Consider the following 16,674-nt stretch of genomic DNA (forward strand, 5'->3'; position numbering starts at 1 on the left):
TTACCTCTCTGGTTGACAATATCACATGGCTATTCTTTGTCTTTCTTCAGTGTGTTGCCTTCATTCTCCCTTGATACTGTTTATTCCACCAAAATCTCATCTGCAAAATTTTCTGTGCCCTTTCTCTGACAATCTGATTGAATCTAGTTATTTTCCCAGATACTCTCAATTTCTTAGTTTCTATTTTCTTATGTAATTGATCCTTCTTTGCTACGTGGGAGTTTCTATACATACTGGTTTCTATACATACTGCTTACATAGGTGAGCAATAACTTTAATTTTTTTATTCTACTCTTGACTTCTTTCACCTTATAAGCTAAAAAGGTTGAGGACATTATAGAAAAAAATATATAGATTAGTCATTTTTGCATTTAATAAGGATTTAGTAGATATATTGAATTTGACTAAATTTAAATAAGGCAAGAAGTTATTATTCTGACCAGCAATGTGCCACTAGTATAATGAAAAAATACGCTTCTCTAGAATTTCCTTCAACAGAGGAATGCCTAGCTGTAAGCAAACACTGTAGATGACAAGCACTTATAAGATATGAATGGTTTTGATTATTTCAAGTGCAAAATTATTTACACAACTGTATTTTTGTCCCTCAGATTGTTTGGCATTTTGTAGTAATAATAATTTGTATGTTCAGTGCAATCTAAATGAACTAGACCATGAAAAATGGCCTTCATCTAAGTATTGCATCATCTATATATTGCATCATTCCTCCTCACCCAAAATAGGATCAATGTCCTTCATTTACTAACTGCACTGTCTAATTCGCCTACATTGGCATGACCCTTAGTAAATTCATAGAACAGGAAGAACCATGATACTCTCAAGCTTTCCTGACATTTATGCATATATAGAAATGAGACATTCATTGTCATTTTTTGGTTGGGGGGAGGCATCCTTGACATCTTTACTTAACTCAAAATATGATTTATATATGATTTTTCCTCTTTACATAAAATAAGCAAGATTTTACTATGTGGATCTAATTTAACATATTTTCCCAGGATTCAGGGCAAATATTCTAGTCTTTAGATACATTTAGAGAATATCACCTATGAAAATAACTTGCCATTTCCTAAATGAAATTCAGTCAGTTTCCAATTTTGAAAGTGATCAGAGAACATTCTACTTTTCCCCATTATAAGGATCACTGAGCATATAATAATCATTATCTGTCCTGTTTATCTGCTTCAGTGAAGTAACACTTCCACTGCTAGGGAAAAAAGATGCAGGAACATATTGACTATTTTATTACTGAGGATAGAATTAAAATGAAAATGGTGACAAAGGCTCAGCATTAACACAAATGCAATAATAATAGCCTGTATTCTGGTGAATAATAACATGATGTTCATGAAAAAAATAATAAATTTTAAAAATACATGACATTCAGTACTATAAAATTGAAATATATCTTTCACAAATTAAAGAAATAAAGGTTACAAATACTATCTGACATTATCTAATCCTCCAACTAGGAAATTAATAAAAGTTTTAGCACCAGTTTTCTTACAAGTAAGTATTCATTATGCACACAAAGTTTCAAATTGGTTATTGGACATTTAAGCAGAATATTTTAGAAATATATTTTAGATCTCTTTGGTTTTTAATGTTGTTGTTATACGGGATTAGAAAGAAACAAACCACAGCTTAAACATATGCAATATGAAGGGGCAGTAGTGGGTATTTTAAATATTAATTAAAAAAATTACAGCATGAGGGAGCCAAGCTTAGAATTAATGGCATGGCCTGGGTTCAAATCCTAAACATATGATTTATTAACTGCATGATGCTCCTTTCATCATTAGCATAGTTTTATTTAAGATTCCTGAGTCTCAGCTATTAATGTGTTATTGGATATTATTGGCAATTTATTTAACCTCTGTATCTGCTTTTGCAAAATGGAGATAATGTATCTAAATCATAGGATCTTGTAAACGTTGAGTTTAATCACCGTTTAACACAATGTAGGTTTTTCTTTAAGTTGAAAATATATAATTCACGAAGCCATCTAATCTAGCTATATTTTTATCAGTGAAATACAATTATTAATTAAGTTTCAGGTATATTAAAAAAACAATAGCAACAACAAAACTCATTTACAATAAACACTTTTTGGGTCATGTGTTAGTTTTTGTTTGGATAATGAGATCTGGGATTATATAATGAAGCATTAAATAAAAATGGTTTTGTGATTATGACTTTGTAGTGTAAGTGTGCACTTATATCATTTTTATTAGTACTTTACAGGTGTTAGTCTCAATGTGTGCAAAGACTTGCAGGAGCAATTCTCCATCTGAGACTCCTTCTCACACGTACCAATTGTAAATTCTTATACTAGCTCAAATTTTACCTCCTCTACATTCACAGTTAACACCATAAGGACTCAGCATTTAAAGCCTGTATGGTTATTTATTTATTTATTCATTAATCGTTTCCTAACCCTGTCTTACCTACTCGCCTAGATTATAAAATATTTAAGGAACAGTGTTTCATTTATTTCTTTGTGTCAACTATAGAGTCTAGCTAAGTCTTTTATAACAATATTGATAATTATAATAATAGCAGCTTACTTGATTATCATTGCATTTCCATGAGAAAAATTGTTAGCCATCCAGTTTCACAGATGAGGAACCTAAGACAGAGAAATGCTAAGTAAATTGCTCAAGGTCTAACAGCCAGGGGATAATCATTCTATTATCTGAACAGAAGTCTGAAGCCAAAGCTTTTGTCTTACTCACTGCACTCTACGGGCGGAAGACATTAAATGCACACATGTTCCTCTTGGAATTGTTGCATCGTATCACCAGATGGCAGTAGAGAGTCATGTTTTCTTGACATTCTCCTTGGACAAACTTCCTTACCTTCCTGGAGTTTATAGTCTAAGAGGAAGAACAGACTAAATTAACAATTAGGATAGATACAAGCATTGTTACGATAGATGTATTTTGAATGTAAGAGTATAGTAAATGTGTTTTAAAAAGTAGCAGGGTGTGGTACTAAAAAAAAAGGGGGCGGGGTCACGTGAACCGCATTGGGAGGCGGGGGGGGATCACGAGGCGGAGATGAACAGGTGAAACCCGTTCTACTAAAATACAAAAATTAGCGGGTGGTGGGGCTGTAGTCCAGCTACCGAGAGGTGAGACAGGAAGCTGAACCGGAGCAAGCTGCAGTGACCGAGATGCCACTGCACTCAGCTGGGACAGAGCGAGACGTCTAAAAAAAAAACAAAACAAACGTTGGGATTAGCTAAGTTTAGTTCTTCCTTCGTGTCACTCACTAGCCATGTTACCTGAGGCAAATTACTAACTTGGAGGGGTTTTATTTCCACATTTGCAGATCGAAGCAGCGAGTAAGGAAAGAATAAATCAGAGACAAGATTGGGCAGGGGTCAGATCATGCTCACACTCAAATAATATCCCTACAAAGAAATACACAGTTTTTTCCTCTGGGATAAATGGTTCCAATGATGTTAAACATAAGTGTGCATTAAAATTAATGGAGGGCTCATTAAAACACATATTGGTGGGTGTTACCCAGAGATTCTGATTCAGTAGGTCTTAGGTGGGGTTTGACATTTTGCATCTTTAACAAATTCCCAGGAGATATGATGCTACCTTCAGAACCATTCCTCTAAGAAAAGGAGAAAAACATTTAAAACAAAAAATGGTCAAAGGAGTAAAAAGAACAGATTTGCATGATAGAAATTTGTAAAGGATTGGTCGGAGGGACAGGATTGAAGTGTATATGTGTGTGTATGTATGTATAGAATATATATGTGTGTGTGTGTGTGTAACATATATATATATACACACACACACACACAGATAGTGAGAGACAGATTGATTTTAGAAATTAACTCATATGCTTAGAGAGGCCAAGAAGTTCCACAACCTACTGTAGGCAAACAGAAGAACCAGGAAAACCAGTGGTGTAACTCAATCCAAATCTGAAGGCCTAAAAACCAGGAAGGGTAGGTGGGTAATGGCATAAGTCCAGGTCCAGGAGTTCACAGGCCCGGGAACCAGGAGTGCCAATTACGGAGTGTAGGATAAGATATATATCCCAGCTCAAACAGGAAACAAACTTGCCTTTCCTCTACCTTTTTATTCTATTTCGGCCTTCAACAGATTGGATGATGCTTCCCTGTAATGGCAAGGGCAGGAAACTTTTAACCCAGTATACTAATTCATATACTCATCTCCTCCAGAAACACACCCAGAAATAATGTTTTACCAGCTATCTAGACATTCTCTAGACTAGTCAAGTTTACATATAAAGATAACCATTACAGGAAGCTACTTCAGTAGATCAGGAGGTGGCTGATGCCAAAATCTGGGAGATGCTTGTAGGTGAAATGGTCTTTGATGAGATATACTTAGAGGTGAAATCAATAAAAAGTAGTGATAGAGATTTGAGTGAGAAACCTGGGGAAAGGAGGAAGAATATGGGATGGCTTTAAGAGAGAGGGTCAGCAAATATATTCTGTGAAAGGCCAAATAATATGAGTGAATATCTTAGGACTTGTGGGCCATGCATTCTCTGTTGCAGTTACTCTGCTGCAGTTGTAATGTGAAAGCAGTCATATGGGCAATGAATAAGTGTGGCTGTGTGCCAATAAAACTTAATTTCTGGACACTGAAATTTGAATTTCATACAAGTTTTATGTGCCATGAAATAGTATTCTTCATTTGGGGTTTTTTCCAACCGTATAAACAAGTTGCTCACCAGCCAGTATTAGCCTTTAGGCCATCATTTGCAGACACTTCATTTAAAGGATTATCTGAAAAATTAAACTTTGGAATGTGCTGAATTTGAGATACTTCTGGGATACAGTTGAATATTTAAGGCTAAAAAGAAAGGAAGGTTTGGTCTAAAACTAGAACTTTCGTAGTTATTCAATTGTAAATTGAAGGAAAAGTGTGGATAAGATTTCTTAAGAGTATTACAGAAAATGAAAAAGGGCAAGGATAGAGCCTTGGAGAACTGCAACACTCAAAAGGAAGGCAAAGAAGAATGCTCAGAAAAAGTGCACCAACAGATTTCAGGACAAAAAGAGAAAGCGCGTGTGCGCGCGTGCGCGCGCGCACACACACGCACACACACACACACACACACACAAATATGAAAGGAAGAGTTTCAAGCTAACACTAGCCAATAGTATTTGCTTTTGTAGAAAAACCAATAAAAATAAAGACATAAATGCATTCGTTGGGTTTGGCAACCTGGAAAAAGGTCACTGAGAATTTAAGTGAGAGCAATTTCAGTGGGTTTGTTTGCATATGTCCTCGTGATCCTAAATATGTCTGACATTAGATATTAGTATAACTTTCAACTCTTTTTACTACAAAATATAATTGACTAAATAGAACTAGACTGTTTAGTCAAACAGTAAATTCCCAAAAAAATACCTTCATAGCAATCAGCTTAGTCTAGGGCCAGATTGCTTGGGTTCAAATTCCAAATTTGTCAAATCCTGACTTCTAGTGCATTAGTATTAGTTTGTTTCTCTACATTAGTATTTGTTTGTTTGCTTGTTTGTAAATCTGTAAAATGGAATTGTGATAAAGATTAAATACATTAGTCTTTCTCTTTGTTTTTTGAGATGGAATCTCACTCTGTCTCCCAGGCTGGAGTGCAGTGGCACAATCTTGGCTCACTGCAACCTCCGCTTCCCGGGTTCAAGTGATTCTCCAGCCTCCGCCTCCCAAGTAGCTTGGATTACAGTCACTTGCCACCGTGTCCAGCTAATTTTTGTAATTTTAGTAGAGGTGAGGTTTCCCCATGTTGGCCAGGCTGATATTGATCTCCTGACCTCAGGTGATCTGCCCTCCTCGTCTTCCCAAAGTGCTGGGATTACAGGCGTGAGCCACTGCGCCTGGCCACATTAGTCTCTTTTAAGCAGTTAGAAGATACCTGGCAAGTACTAAGCACTTTAAAAGTGTTTGTTAAATAAATTAAATAGATAGATTAGACAGATAGATAGATGATAGATAGATAGATAGATAGATAGATAGATAGATAGATAGAGAGATGCACAATTCTCTTACTTTGTTTAACACATTGCCACCAAACTCTCCTCCCCCACCCTGTAAGGGAGTTGTTTGTAAGCATGGAGAAAGGGAAATGTAACTCTTCTTTTGTATGCTTCTCTACCACCCATCTGCCATGTCATTCTTCTCTGTGTCCTCACTCAGCCCAAAGGTTTTTTCTTCATCACCACTCCAGGTGCAGGGTTAAGTTTTCTCATAAACCCAGCAGGAATCTACCACCCTGGGTTTTTCTGTTTTCTTTTGTATTTCTTTCCTTAGCTGCTCTAATTGGAATTAAAAAAAAAAAAATCGTTCAAGAATGTGATTGTTATTTTAATTACAGAGTGCTGGAAACCCTTTATCTGTTAGATTTTCACCGATTATGTTTTTTCTTTTTGTAGAAACTTATATTTCATGTAAACAGAACTTGGTTTAAAGGGGTCTTAAATGATTGTTGATAAAAATAGTGCTATTTTTGCAGGAACATTTAAGTTTACTTTCAAAGTCAGGCTACTGACTCAACTGCCCCTTTTAAATTTTATTTTGCAAACCATAGCAACTGGTAAATATACAAACTGTTTTAGATAATAATATGGCATCCTTTTAAAAAAGAATCAAAACCCAGAAAAAGAGAGGAGTAAGACATTGAGAGGTTTCTCCACAGTTACAACAATAATTAGATCAAATATAGTTATACCAGTTATACCCTAACTCAGTCTCCATTTCACATCCCTGTTTTATAAGACATCCGTGAATTGGCCCGTGAATGAACGAGTGAAAAATCAGAATGAATTGCTTCACGTAGAGTGGTTGTGTACGGTAGTAGTTAAAGCCTGGACTCTGGAACCTGAATCTTTCATCTTTCTGTTCTCCTTTTAATACTTGTGTGATCTTGACTGAGTCCTTTTTACCTTCTCAAATTTAAGTTTAGCCTTTGCAAAATGAAGGCAATTTTTTTTTTTTTTTTTTTTTTTGGAGTCTCGCTCTGTCACCCAGGCTGGAGTGCAGTGGCGCGATCTCGGCTCACTGCAAGCTCCGCCTCCCGGGTTCACGCCATTCTCCTGCCTCAGCCTCCTGAGTAGCTGGGACTACAGGCGCCCGCCGTCACACCCGGCTAATTTTTTTGTATTTTTAGTAGAGACAGGGTTTCACCGTGTTAGCCAGGGTGGTCTCGATCTCCTGACCTCCTGATCCGCCCACCTCGGCCTCCCAAAGTGCTGGGATTACAGGCGTGAGCCACCGTGCCCGGCCAGGCAATTTATTTTCATAAACAAAGGTGACCATTAAGAGGAATAAATAAAATAATGCTTATAAAACACTTGGCACATTTTCTAGCATAATATGATAAAATAAATTGTTTAACCTTTAAAATCATTTTTTTTAAATCCCACTGTCCATTATAGGAAAATTGCAAGCTGTTTCTCAAAAAGTAAGTTTAACATCGAAATGATTTAAGTGCCTCCAATTGCATCAGAAAAATATTTCTATAGAAAATTAAACTTTTCTTGACAACATCTATGAGAAAACAGGATAATCTTATTTCACAATAAAAAATGTTATATTTTAAGAATATTAGTGATACTCCTTCACTAATTCGCTCCTTAAAGGACAAAGTATCACTTACAAAACCCGAAGGATGAGGGATTTCATATAGGACTATTAATATTTTCAATTGGAATTATGGGGAATATGATTTTCACATGATAAAAGGTTTTTCTTTTTTCTTTTTTTTTTTGTCAAAAAGAAATACCCTCAAAACCATGTTTCAGCATGGTGGAAGTGAATCTCAAATATTTGCAGGTTGCTTAAATTATTTGCTTCCACAATTTACTACATTAAGATCTAGGCCAGTCCCGATGGCTGACACTGGTAATCCCAGCACTTTGGGAGGCTGAAGCAGGCAAATCACTTGAGCTCACAAGTTCAAGAGCAGCCTGGGCAACATGGTGAAACCCCGTATTTCAGAAAAAAAGAAAATCTAAATAGACTGGGTAAAGATAATGTGGTACATATACACCATGGAATACTGTGCAGCCATAAAAAGGAATGAGATTATGCTCTCTGCAAGGACATGGATGGAGCCGGAAGCCATTATTCTCAGCAAACTAAAGCAGGAACAGAAAACTAAACACCACATATTCGCACTTATAAGTGGGAGCTGAACGTTGAGAACACATGGACACATGGTGGGGAACAACACACACTGGGGCCTGTGGAGGGCTGGGGATAGGGGAGAGAGAGCATCAGGAAGAATCGCTAATGGATACTAGGCTTAAAACCTAGGTGATGGCCGGGCGCAGTGGCTCACGCTTGTAATCCCAGCACTTTGGGAGGCCGAGGCGGGCGGATCACGAGGTCAGGAGATCGAGACCACGGTGAAACCCCGTCTCTACTAAAAATACAAAAAAATTAGCCGGGCGTGGTGTCGGGCGCCTGTAGTCCCAGCTACTCAGGAGGCTGAGGCAGGAGAATGGCGTGAACCCGGGAGGCGGAGCTTGCAGTGAGCCGAGATTGCGCCACTGCACTCCAGCCTGGGCAACAGAGTGAGACTCTGTCTCAAAAAAAAAAAAAAAAAAAAAAAAAAAAAAAAAAAAAACCTAAGTGATGGGTTGATCTGTGCGGCAGACCACCATGGCACATGTTTACCTATGTAACAAACCTACACATCCTGCATATGTACCCTGGAACTTAAAATAAAAGTTAAAGAGAAAAAGAAAAATCTAACTACTTGTCATATAAACTAAATTGCTGTTTCTCTTTCCTCTCTCTCTCTCTCTCTCTATATATATATATATAAATATATATAAAATATATTTTTTAGCAGAGTTGATAACGTAGGATATAGGTTACACATGCACATACATACATACATACATACATAATACATTGTATTGTTGTCCTCACTGTTTATTCATATGTAGCAGCATCTCTTTATTTCATCTATGTATATACTATCGGTATGAGATTTATGTGCTCTGACATGTATCCTATCTTAAAATGTGGAATCCCTAGTTCTACTCCAAAATCGGGGCTTCTCAATATCTGCACTTTACACATTTTGGGCCAGATAATTCTTTGTTAGTTGTGGGCCAGATAGTTCTCAGCTACACTTCCTGTGAATTGTACGGTGTTTATTAGATCATTCACCTCTATTCACGAAGATGCCAACAGTACTCCAAGTCATAACAACCAAAAACGTCTCAATTTATTCCCAAATGTTTCTTGGGAGGCAAAATCACCACCGTCTCCATGGATTGAGAACCACTGTCCTAGATGGTTTTTTAAAATATTGTGAATATAGAATCATTATAAAAATAGAAACTTCCCTGATGTGTTTTTTTTTCTTTCAAAGCATATAACAAGTGACATTAACAGAGAATAAATTAAGATACCAGAAAGACATGTCATCTCTTTAGAACAACTGAAAGTTAGTTGGTATTTTAAGACACATTTCCCCTATAAATGTAATATTATATTACATGTATATTTTCATCCTTTTACACCAAAAGCTGCGTACAGATAGAAATGATTTTGTGGTTTTAAAAATTCTCTCTGTAGAGATACCTGTAAAAGATCAGATAAAATTTTTAGACATGTTATATTCTACTTTATAGAACACAGTATAAAATTAATTCATAAAGTATGACATAATTTGAGGAATGTAGCTCCCTCATAAATAATACTGTTAGAATCTGGTGAAAGTAAAGCATGCTTTACTTGCACATATTTTATGTGTATATATTTTAAATAAGGAATTCACTCAAGTTCTTCAATGTGAAATGTTAAACTTATCACTTGAAGATGTTTGTCATAGGGAAAATAGGATTTGAGATTAGTGTTTAATTGCAAAGTACTTCTGAAAATTCCTTTCTTTAAAACTATTAAGTCCTTTCCTAAAGGAAAATTACTAATAAACATTATTTTATTACAAGAGTAATTGTTTTCATACAAATAAGGTTCATTAACAGGATGAATATTAGTTACTATCAAAAATGACTACATGGGAGGGAGAAAAATCTTTCTTTGCCTAACAAATTGGATCCTGGCATTCTGCTTTGAGCCTGGTTTTATTAGGTAAACACATACACATATTTTATATTGCATGAACATTTATGTGTATTTTATTTGAATTTATTGGAAAAACTAGTTGTTTGGATTTAAAGTGGTTTTTCTTTTCCCCGGTGTGAAATGGACTATAATTAAATACAGTTTGAATCAAATGTGAAATTATATTTAATGATATTATTTTTCTTCCCGGAGCACACATCAGGCTTGTGTGATTGCACAATTAACATATTTCTCCTATAAAGTATTGTAGTTACGCGTTATTTAATCTTCTCACCTGAAGCTATGATGTGCTTTAGAAAATTAACTTTCTAGATTTTTAGATTGCTGCAATTTTAGAATATATACTCACATACATTTACGTACATGCATATAAATCCAAATGTCCCTACCTCTAACACAATAATAGATACCATAGAAATTTTAGGAAAAAAACAATGTGTATATGTGCGAGTGTGTGTGTGTATATATATATATATATATATATATAAAATATGTGTGTATGCGTATATATATATATGTATCTTAGTTTCCGCCAGCATATCACTTACCTAGCTCAGAGAGTGACAAAGTACAACCCTCAGGCTAAATTCAGCCCTCTGTTTTGTAAATAAAGTTTTATTTTCACACAGTCACACCTCTTCGTTCACCTGTTGTTTTATGGCTGCTTTTGGGTTATAGTAGCAGAGTTGAATAATTACTATGGAAAACATAAAGCCTGCAAAAGTCCAAATATCTACCATCTGGTCTTTAATAGAAAAAGCTTGCCAACCACTGATTTAGCTAGAAAGACCAACACATACTAATACAAAATATATGAACAAATGTCACTAACTAGAAAATAGGACAGCAAGCAATAAATTATCTAATTGCCTTGTAAAAGCAATAATTATAACCAATATTTCGTGATGAAAGAAATCAGCATTAGCTGGCTTCATTAGAAAATGTTTCATGGCAGAAAGATGAATTGAGCTGGGACATGAAGGAAGGTTAATGTAAAGATACTGATGAAATTCTAGGGGAAGGAAAGTACATCATGTGGAGGTGGAAAACAATAAACTACAGATATTCAGGGAATAATGAGGAATACATTTTAGTGTGTACACAATGTGTATGTAGAAGGAAAGTGGTAGATGAGGCTTGGAAGATAGATTTGTGTTTTTGAAAGAGAGGTGGGTATATTTGGGACAGTATCACAATGTACCAGATACATAGCCATAGCAGTCATTCAAAGGTGAGGAAATGAATTTGGAAACATGTTGGAAGAGTAGAGGTAAAAAGAAAGGAAACACATATTAGAGAAAATCTGTACAATATTTGAGAAATGATTAAATATGGCAGTGAAAAAGAAATAAAAAATGCTTTGGAGTAAAAATTTTCTGTGTTTGGAAGGTTTATGATTTCTGTTTTGTTTTTTTATTTGCTTGCTTTTAGAGACAGTCTCGCTCTGTGGGCCAGGCTGGAGTGCAGTGGTATGATCATAGCTCACTGCAACTTCAAAATCCTGGGCTCAAGGGATCCTCTTATCTTGGCCTCCCAAAGCCCTGGGATTACAGATGTGAGCCACTATACCTGGCCTTGATAACTTCTTTAACAAAAATAAACAGAGTGGATCAGAATAAAGAGCTGGAGGGTAAATGGTAGTAGCAGGGAAACCAGCCTGACTAGTGCTGAGGAGTCTTGGGGGAAACATTAATAGTAGGAGATAAGGCCGACACTTTGTGAGGTAGACTGTGGAAGCCATTCAAAATTTTTTTTTTTTTTTTTCCAGTAGAGATGGGACCTACCTGTCTTGCCTAGGCTGGTCTCTAACTACTGGGCTCAAGCAATCCTCCCACTTCGGCCTCCCAAAGTGCTGGGATTATTGGTGTGCCTGGCCCCCAATTTTTAAACCAGATATGATCAAGTATGTGTTCTACAAAGATAACTGTATGTAATGCAGAGATACTAGATATCAAAGATTAGTTGGGAGTTTAGTGCAACAATCCATGCAGGAAATGGAGAAAACCTACACTGAGCCAGTGACCATAGAATTGAAGAGAACTGAGTACCAGGTTAGTGTACAGAACCTTAAGCACCTTGGGGTAAGAACTCGTCCACTATTATGTCTCAGCTTTTTTTCACAGTGTTTTAAACGACTAGGTGCTTCATAATGTTTTATTCAATGCTTAAATAAAAGGTGGGGGTTATTACAGGTATATCTCTAAGGTTTTATATTTCATCAGTTTGAGTTTAGATAATATGAGCTATCGGTGAACCCAGTCTGCCCAGCTGTATTTATATTTCATTTGTTAAGATTTATTATAGCACTCCATTGATCAATGGCTTTCCCATCTTTTGAATACAAATAGATGGAATAGGCTTGGCTTTGGTAGAAGTTTATAGCCTCTGTAATCATACCGGATTTTGCAGTAGTGTCTCTTATAAAATAGCTACTTACTATCTAATTATAATAGACACATATTATAAGGCTTTGTGGGCCATGTGGTGTTTATTGAAACTGTTCACTTCTACTATTGAAGTATCATAACAGCCAGGGCTAATATGTAAACCAATGCACATGGTTATGTTTCAGTAAAACTTTATTTACAAAAACAGTCAGTGGACCAGATTTGTCTCATGGGTTACTGTCTGCTAATCCCTGCTTTCTATAAAAATGTGAGTATTATGAACAGTATTTTTAAATTTGGTAATTGGAATAGAATAGGTAGCTGTGTTCAAGCACTTGTTTGGAAAGAAACTTTGAAAAAATATTGTTCAATCCTTTAAAGTGAGAAGAGATGAAAATGAAAAGTAAGAATCCTTTGTGGATTTTTCATTCTGTGAAGCACAAAATATTGTGAATTATACATTACAGTGTTATCATTAATAAGATATTGGGCTACAAGTCAATGCAATTTTTTATTTTACTATGTACATAGGAACTTAATATCTCTGCTTTTAAAAAGTATTTTTTTTTCATAATTATAGGTTGTTAAGAGTTGGTATGATTCTGGCCTAAAAATAATGATGTTCAAAGTAAAATTCAAGTACCTACCATTAGACTGTTATGGATTATGCCCTTGATTTTCCTGAGAAATAGCATTTCCTATTTCTTTTCCTTCTTCTCTTCCCTTTCACTCCTCTCTTTTTTCTTTTCTCCTTCCTCATTTTCTTCCTTTTTTTTTTTTTTTCAGGTATGGGGGAATTTGAGTTTTCTCTTTCTATCTACCTGACTAGGTAAACTTGACTTGATATATGACACTTAACACTGCCTCTTACTCACTCCTCCTCCTGTCCTGCAATACCTTTCTGCTTTCCCTTCCCACCTACTTTCTTGCTTCTCTAGCTTGCGATTCCTTAGGGACTTCAATTATTATAACAGACAAAATCAAAAGATAACAAAGAACAAAATAAGAACTACTTACTCTGTGTGACAAAAGAAGTGCACTAGAAAGGAATCGCTGGAACAATAGCTTCTACTCTTTTCTAATATCTTCTGTTCTTAATTTTCTTAGGAGAATGAGTTTTTTGTAAGTCTCTTATTCTCCTTTATTTATTTATTTATTTGTTTTTAACAAATAAACATATTATATATATTATATTATTATTATATATATTATAATATAAATAAAATAAATTTATGTAATATAAATTATTATTATAACAAATAACACTATTACTTTTATCATCTTGATGTAAGGAATGTTAAAAATTGCCAAAAGCCGCATTGAATATTTATCAAATTCAGTTCATTTCTCATATCCTCTACACTTTTATTATCTCTTTGATTTTTACTCTTTGTGTTTTAAAACACCACAGGACTGCTATTTACTTCTGTAAGAGGGAGGAAATACCTTTTCTCTACCCATCTCAGGTTCATGGCTGAGGTCTGTAACAAAAGACAGATTAACCAAAAAAGTACACAAACTTAATACAAGTATTATATGACATAGGAGCCTTCTGAGGAAATAAAGACCTGAAGAAATGGTTAAAATCTGGGTAGTTTTATGATAGGAGATATGACCTAATGGTAATAAACTGGGGAAACTTAGCAAGGCCTGTTTGTTCAGATTCTTTTCTGTGTCCCTGTGTCTTCAGAGATAAGGATATTCCTTTCCTCAGGGCTTAGGAAGGGCACGTCTACAGGAGAGTTTGTGACCTGCTTCAGGGGAGGTCAGAAAATCCTTTCTAGCTTTCATGACCTGTTTCAGGAAAGAGGGTGGAGGGAAGGTCACAGAGACCTTCCTACTTCTGTCATTTTCTAATGGGCAAAGGTGGCATATTTTGGGCATGTCTCAACCCTATCACTACTTCGAGCAAGGGGACATGGTTGGAAGATACCACTCCTGGGTTGAAAGCTGACATTTTCTTGATGGGGCTACAAGAATAACACTTTTTTGCCTTCAATTTGGTAGCCTAGTTCTAATGACTTTTTTCTACTAGATAGGCTCTATAAAAATAAGATTAAAGATACTAGATAAATTAAAATCTTATCCAAAAGACATGATGACAGAACAAGAAACATAAAATTCAAAATGTCTCAAGACATTCAATGCCATCACAGAATGACATTGAGCTGCAAAATTTAATATTCTGTTCTCAATTTGAAAAATCATAAGTCATTTATACAAGGGAATTGAGGAAGTACGTACATGTGGAGCAGTCCTCAGCCACAGAATTAGTTAATAGAGAAAAAGTAACAAAGAAGTAGATGATTTAATCATGAAGGCAGACAGACGTTTCTTCATGTAGGCCTCTTTTGAAGAAGAGCACGTGTTTGAAGGAAAGGTATATATGTAACAGTAGTTTCCTAGGGAAGCCTTTAAAAGTGATGTGCAAAGGCAAGAAGGGAAACTTCGTGGTTGGTTAAGGAAATAACATCTATTGGAACTTCCAACATCTGGGTTATAGTCTATCTCAGTTTATTTTATATTAAATTCACTAATTATTCCTGGTTGCTCCTCAAACTGACTCCTTAAAAAGTCTCGACTTCTTTTTTGTTTGTTTGTTTGTTTTTGAGATGGAGTCTCGCTCTGTCACCCAGGTTGGAGTGCGGTGGCGCAATCTTGGCTAACTGCAACCTCCGCCTCCCGGGGTTCAAGTGATTCTCCTGCCTCAGCCTCCTGTGTAGCTGGGACTAGAGGTGTGTGTCACCACGCCCGGCAAATTTTTTGTATTTTTAATAGAGATGGAGTTTCATGGTGTTAGCCAGGATGGTCCCGATCTCCTGACCTCGTGATCTGCCTACCTTGGCCTCCCAAAGTGCTGGGATGACAGGCATGAGCCACTGCACCCGGCCACTACCTCTAAGCAATAGGATGCATGCCATTTGTCTAATAGAGAATTGATGGAGTTTTCTTAGTTATCTTTGAAATCATGTTTTTATTAATGTAATTGCTGTGTATGATTGTCTATTATTGTCATATTAATCACCCTACTAATGGGTTCTATGTAGGAAACTTTACTTTGAATCATTAGGTGAATAACCCCTGTCAACCTCAGAGGTTCCCGAATACATTCTTCCTTCTTCACTGTTCATATTTCACTGTGTAATTACAGCTCCCAATCCTTGTGCAGCTAATGACGGCAAAGGCCCCTGCTCCCACATGTGTCTAATCAATCACAATAGGAGTGCTGCATGTGCGTGCCCCCACTTGATGAAGCTTTCTTCAGACAAGAAGACCTGCTATGGTAAATTTCTTACAGTTCTAATAAACAATAAAAACAAAATTGAATTCCCTCAAATTATATTAGCTTTCAGATTTTACTCTTATTAAAGCAGAGGAAGTTTTTTTCTGTTTTCAAAAATATTTTAGGTGGTGGTGATATTTCTAGCCACTATTGATGATTCATCTGCTCTGGGGAAGAGTAACAAATTCTTTAAATATGTGATATGTTGTACTTCGTTATTTATTACCTTATTCCTTTTTTTTGCCTGCTACTTTCTTATTTGGTATGTTAGCAGAGTTTATCTCTGCAAAACAGGAAGATTTTTAAGTGAAAGTGCATTATCAGAAAATGGTGATGTAGGTAACCTGCATAACAAAGAGGTGCTTAACAGCTTTAATCTGCTCTTCTAAAGTCACTCTAGCATCATTTGGTAGAGGATTATCAACTTGAAAGGGGAAAAAGTGAAGTAAAATATATAACTTGGAAAGATTTGTAAAACAACTCCACACATTTAAACAATGCATTTGAACTAAAAAAGATAAATTTTGTGAATAAAAATTTTTGCTTTCTATATTAATAATTTTATTTATTTGCAAAATATTACTTAATTTTAAGGGCAGAAAAAAAATACTCACCAAAATTTAAAAGTCAGGAATTTAGGTACATGTAGCTTTAATTTACACCATAATAACATATCTCAACACCAATAACCTGAAAGACAACAACAAAAAAACAGAATATCCGTAACTACTATTTCTATTTGCTCTGATATTTTACAAATGTAGTGCAAGGAAGGCACCTATGGAAGTAAAAGTGATATAATGCCTCACAATGTTAGTTACTACAGATTTACAAAAACTTACGCTAAAAGCACACTTTAAGTTATTTGAACCCTAATTTTTTTACAAGA

At 35.6% G+C, this 16,674-nt stretch overlaps 1 protein-coding gene across 1 annotated transcript in view; it reads left to right on the plus strand.

Moving 5' to 3' along the window:
- Positions 1-16,674, plus strand: part of LRP1B (LDL receptor related protein 1B) — a 1,933,392-nt gene that overhangs the window by 1,279,508 nt on the left and 637,210 nt on the right. The window contains exon 28 of the mRNA XM_003267617.4: positions 15,654-15,785. Coding sequence (XP_003267665.2) covers positions 15,654-15,785 — 132 coding nt within the window. The remainder of the gene's footprint in view (positions 1-15,653; positions 15,786-16,674) is intronic.

The sequence above is a fragment of the Nomascus leucogenys genome, chromosome 20 (genome assembly GCF_006542625.1).
Source record: "Nomascus leucogenys isolate Asia chromosome 20, Asia_NLE_v1, whole genome shotgun sequence".
NCBI classification, from domain to species: domain Eukaryota; kingdom Metazoa; phylum Chordata; class Mammalia; order Primates; family Hylobatidae; genus Nomascus; species Nomascus leucogenys.